Genomic DNA, 4,605 nt, shown 5'->3' with positions numbered 1-4,605 from the left:
AATAGAAAGGTACTGAAATGTAAACCTACGCTAACCTACACTAATTCTAAACTTCGCTCCACCCAGTGCCTCGGGTCTTGATCACAAACCTCCTTCTTGTACGTGATACTTCGGGGCATTCCCCGAAGAATAAGTATAATCTCCTCGGGGCATTCCCCGGCCAAATGAATACAAGAAATTCAGAAGTGATGAAGCAAAAGCCATTCAAACATTCAACAATCACAATCCCTATGTTTTGCCTACCCCGACCTAAAATTTGCCTATCGATTCTCAGCCTAAAACATGATACTGTTGGATGCAAATTAATAGCAAATAACCAATTAATCAAACTCCTTGCATTATGAACCAAAATTATCAACATACACCTTTATCAATTTTCAATTCTCATCTCACTTATTCCCAATTGAGTTTAGATCATTCAATTATTCAATTCAAACAATCAAATAATCAATATCAACCACCACCATAATCCAAACGTAATCAAATCATATGAAGCAATATTCACACGCCATGAATTTACCACATAAAGTATCAAATAATGAAGATTAATCGAGAATGAGATGAAGAATGGATCTTAATGCCGCTTCCATTCAATTAAACATTGGAGCTTAGCGGATTCGGAACCTCGAATTAACTCGACTTTAAACAAAACCCAACTCGGTGTCGAATTTAACCCCGAACAGATTTAAAAACCAGCCGAAAACCTCAAATCAAGCCTCAGCTGCAACTATGAACCAACTCGATTTCTACCCGTCTTAATATTTCACCAATCCGAACCCAAACATTGCGTAATAGAGAGAACCCGTGTTTGATCTCGATGATGTTGGGTCTGTTTGGTTTGATTTTCAGTGGGTTTTGCGAGGGTAGTAGTGGTCGTCTGACGGCGATGGTATTCCCGCAATTGAACGATTCGCTGGTGGTGGTTTCGTCGCTGAAACAGTAAGCGTCAGTGATTTAACGGCTGAATTGCAGGAACTCGTTAGTGGTTTGGGGAGTTTTGGTCGCTACTTTGGTGTTTAGGTTGGTGGAACTGATTTTTGGGTTGTTTTCCGGAGAGGATCAACTGTGGAATACGTTTTCCGGCGATACCTCGCCGGAAAATCTAAACCGGCTGCTGTGATATACCACTTTTCCCGATTTCTTTCCGATTCTCTCCCTCTCTCTCGTTCACTAGCTCTCTTTCTTGCTCAATCTCTCTCAAAACTCACTCCATTATCTCCGGTGGAATGTGTATATCAGTGTGTTGTGTGAATTATTGTTGTGTGTGATAGAATGGAAAATCCCCCTTCTCTGATGTGTAGTCTGTGTTTATATGTCTGGTGTATGTGTGATATTTCTGTGTGTAGTGTGAGAGTGCGTGTGTGAAATGGAGAATTGTGTGTATATGTGTGTGGAAATTCTCCTTTTTTGTATAATTGTTAAGGGAAACAAAATGGGGAAAAAACGGAAAAAAACATGTGAGGGTAGAGGTAGGGTAGGTGTGAATTTTGTTGGATTTGTTATTGTGTGGAACATATCATATGGATGTCTACGGTAAAATGAGGGATAAAATTACGTATCTACATCACATTATTTTGGAAATATTTTTTTTAAAAACAAATTATTCTAGATAATCTATAGTTAAAGAATATCCAAGACTTGTATTGCAAAACAAATGTCAAAAGTCTTACTCGTTTTGTTATATATTCCATATCAAATCAAACTGTATCGTATAAATCGCGTGTAGAAGTATTATTCAATTATCACCTTCGTCACGCTCCCCCATTATCATCGATTAATCAATTAATCATCAAAATGGGGAAACGAGGAGAGAGATTAATGGTTGTATTTCCCAAAATTTACAATAAGAGTGTTAGCTGTCATTGCTATATTAGCTACTTATTGACTGATGGTGCTTCTGACTGTGATCCATATCTGATCATCATTCCATCCGCACTTCGATTCTCTGGAATTCGAACCTAATTCTCTTACCCTTTGTAGAGCTGAGCTTACTGTTTGTATTGAATGATTCATTTTTTCTGATTCCTCTACTGAATTCCATATATCTTGATCAAGAATGCTTGTTGGGGAACTTGTCGCATAATCTTGATTTATCGTGGAATTCGAGTAGGATTCTTCAAGAAATGGATGTCTAAGGAGTTCTTTAGCTGTCCATCTTTCTTTTGCATCTCTTCTCAAGCATTTGTATAAGAAATCCTTTGCTTGTAAAGAGAGGAACTTTGGAATTTCTGGGGATTCCCCAGAAAATGCAATTAGGTAAAGTAATGAAGCTGTGTTTGTCATATTAGTCCATGGTGATCTACCTGTGGCCATTTCAACAATTGTACATCCCAATGCCCAAATATCAGCAGGACACCCCTGTTCTTCCCCGCGTGCCACCTCCGGTGCCATGAACATTGGGGTCCCACCAAATTGCTCGATGGAACCAGCCGCAGAGCCATCGTCCCTTTCCGCAGCATCAACCCACCTAGCACAACCAAAGTCAGCAATTTTGGCACCGGTTTTACCTAACAAAATGTTCTGCCCCTTAATGTCACAGTGTGCTATGCCTCTTGAATGTAGGTACTCTAATCCTAGAAGAATTTGCTTCGCATAACACCCTATCAACTGCTCATTAATCCGACCGCCTTGTTTCCGAATTGCATTGGAGATTGTGCCGCCCGACATGTATTCCATCATAAGATTAAACGTGAGTTTGTCTTTCTCTTTAGTAACATCGTAACCCTTGTAGATAACTATATAAGGGGAGCTCAATTGGGACAGAATTTTCTGTTCTTTTTGTAACAACTGCGACTCGGATAGCTCCACTGACTTGACAGCAAAAACCTCATCGCACCAAATTGACTTGGCCGCCGAGACGGTAGCTGAAGAGCCGCGGCCTATGGTATGGCCTCTTGTCCAATCCATTTATATCAGAAGAAGAAATTTGGTCAGAACTAGATGTGTAAGAATTTAGGTAAGTGTTGTGTTTTTGGTTTGTTAGAATGTGCAACATTGGTGTTGGTATATATATATATATACACACACTCCTATATGGTCTCCAAATTAGTTGGTGGAGCATAGTTGTCCTCACTTTTTCTATTTAAATTTTTTACAATATGGCAAAATGCTTGTGGCTATAGGTAGTTTGAGTAGGCTGGAGAACTGCCATGACTTGGCCAACTGGGGTTGTCGCCATGTGGCAAGCTATGGTCAACTTAATTGTTTAGTTTATCTTTTAGAATGGAAGTTGGATGAGGGTAGATTGAAATTGGATAGGGATCTTTTGGTCTGTATGTGGTATACTAATAGCTTTCAGAAGATTAAATTTTGGGAGTTTGTTGTTTTGTTATGTATCTTTTCAATTAGAGTAACAAAATGGACGCTATTGAATTCTGTGGATATTCCCTTTTTTGATGGGCAATGAATACAAAATTGAGTTTATCCACTTGACTTTACCATAGAGTTAAACTTATCAGAAGTGGACAAGTATAAGTTCAATCAAAATAAAAATATCACAAAGATAGTTTAGTCTATCAACAAGAGACAGATATCCAACAGAAAAAAAGAGAAGGTTAATGGCCCATTAGTTGAATGAAGACAATGAAGGCATTTGTTGAAGGGAATTAAGTTTTGGTAATTAGTTTGGTTTAACCCAGCTTCGAATATCTTCTTTTCTTGAGTCGAGGTTTATTGAAAACAATCTTTATTCCGTAATGGCAAGGATAAAGTATCCTTACATCTTACTCTCCTTAAACTCCACTTATGAAACTATACTGATTATGTTGCTCGGAGGACGAGTTAGCTATTTTAAAGGCATGATTACCTTCTAGAACAACACAAAAATTTGCTTTTTTCTCATCATGCTAAAGCAAGAATGATACTTCAGGTTTAAACAATTCTCAAATTGTAACTAAAGTGACCTATTTTATTACTAGTTCTTAGCTTCTAAATCAAGTCTATGATAATCCTCCAATGTGTCAAACAAGTTTCTGTTTTTAAAATTGGCTTAAAATAAAAGGTGCACCAATCAAACCTCAAATTTCCACAAGATTCCATTAGATGCCGTCTTTTAGCTGTCAGCCCAGTAACTAATTAATAATGTTCCTGGAACGGTATGCTCTATCATTTTTGGAAAATATTCTCAAATATATCTACATAAATTTATTGTAACATATCTAAACTTTGCGGGTCTTATAACTCTCCTAGAACTTTATTGGAGTTGTATTACCCATACACTATTTATTAGCGTATTTTATTGACATTTATTCGCACTAATTTTTTTTTTAAAAAAAATTAGCTTTTTTTAAAAAAAATTAGCATTTTTTATTTTTTTATTAACTTATAAATGTCACTAAAATATAATAATAAATAGCTCAGGAGGTCAAAGGACCCCGCAAAGTTCAGGTGTTACAGTAAATTTCACTAAAGTTTGGGTTCATATTGAACATTTTCCCTTTTTTTTTTTTTTTTTTTTTACTTTTTTTCTTTTTTTTTTTTTTTTTTTTTTTTAACTTCTAGGAGTTTTTGACTTTTGAACACTTTTTTTTTTTCAATTTTTGGAGGTGTTTAGCAAACACATGTTTTAAAACACTTTACTTTAGATTTAAAAAATATTTAAAAAAT

General features: G+C 36.3%; 1 protein-coding gene across 1 annotated transcript; it reads right to left on the bottom strand.

Moving 5' to 3' along the window:
- Positions 1-466: 466 nt before the first annotated feature.
- LOC124900076 (mitogen-activated protein kinase kinase kinase 18-like) lies at positions 467-3,402 on the bottom strand. Its single transcript, XM_047415315.1, has one exon. It carries the CDS (start codon positions 2,905-2,907, stop codon positions 1,879-1,881), a length of 1,029 nt encoding a protein of 342 aa, XP_047271271.1. The 5' UTR covers positions 2,908-3,402; the 3' UTR covers positions 467-1,878.
- Positions 3,403-4,605: the final 1,203 nt, after the last annotated feature.

The sequence above is a fragment of the Capsicum annuum genome, chromosome 7 (assembly GCF_002878395.1).
Source record: "Capsicum annuum cultivar UCD-10X-F1 chromosome 7, UCD10Xv1.1, whole genome shotgun sequence".
NCBI lineage: Eukaryota > Viridiplantae > Streptophyta > Magnoliopsida > Solanales > Solanaceae > Capsicum > Capsicum annuum.
Note: the sequence above shows the minus strand (reverse complement) of the source record. Positions and strands in the feature narration are given on the sequence as shown.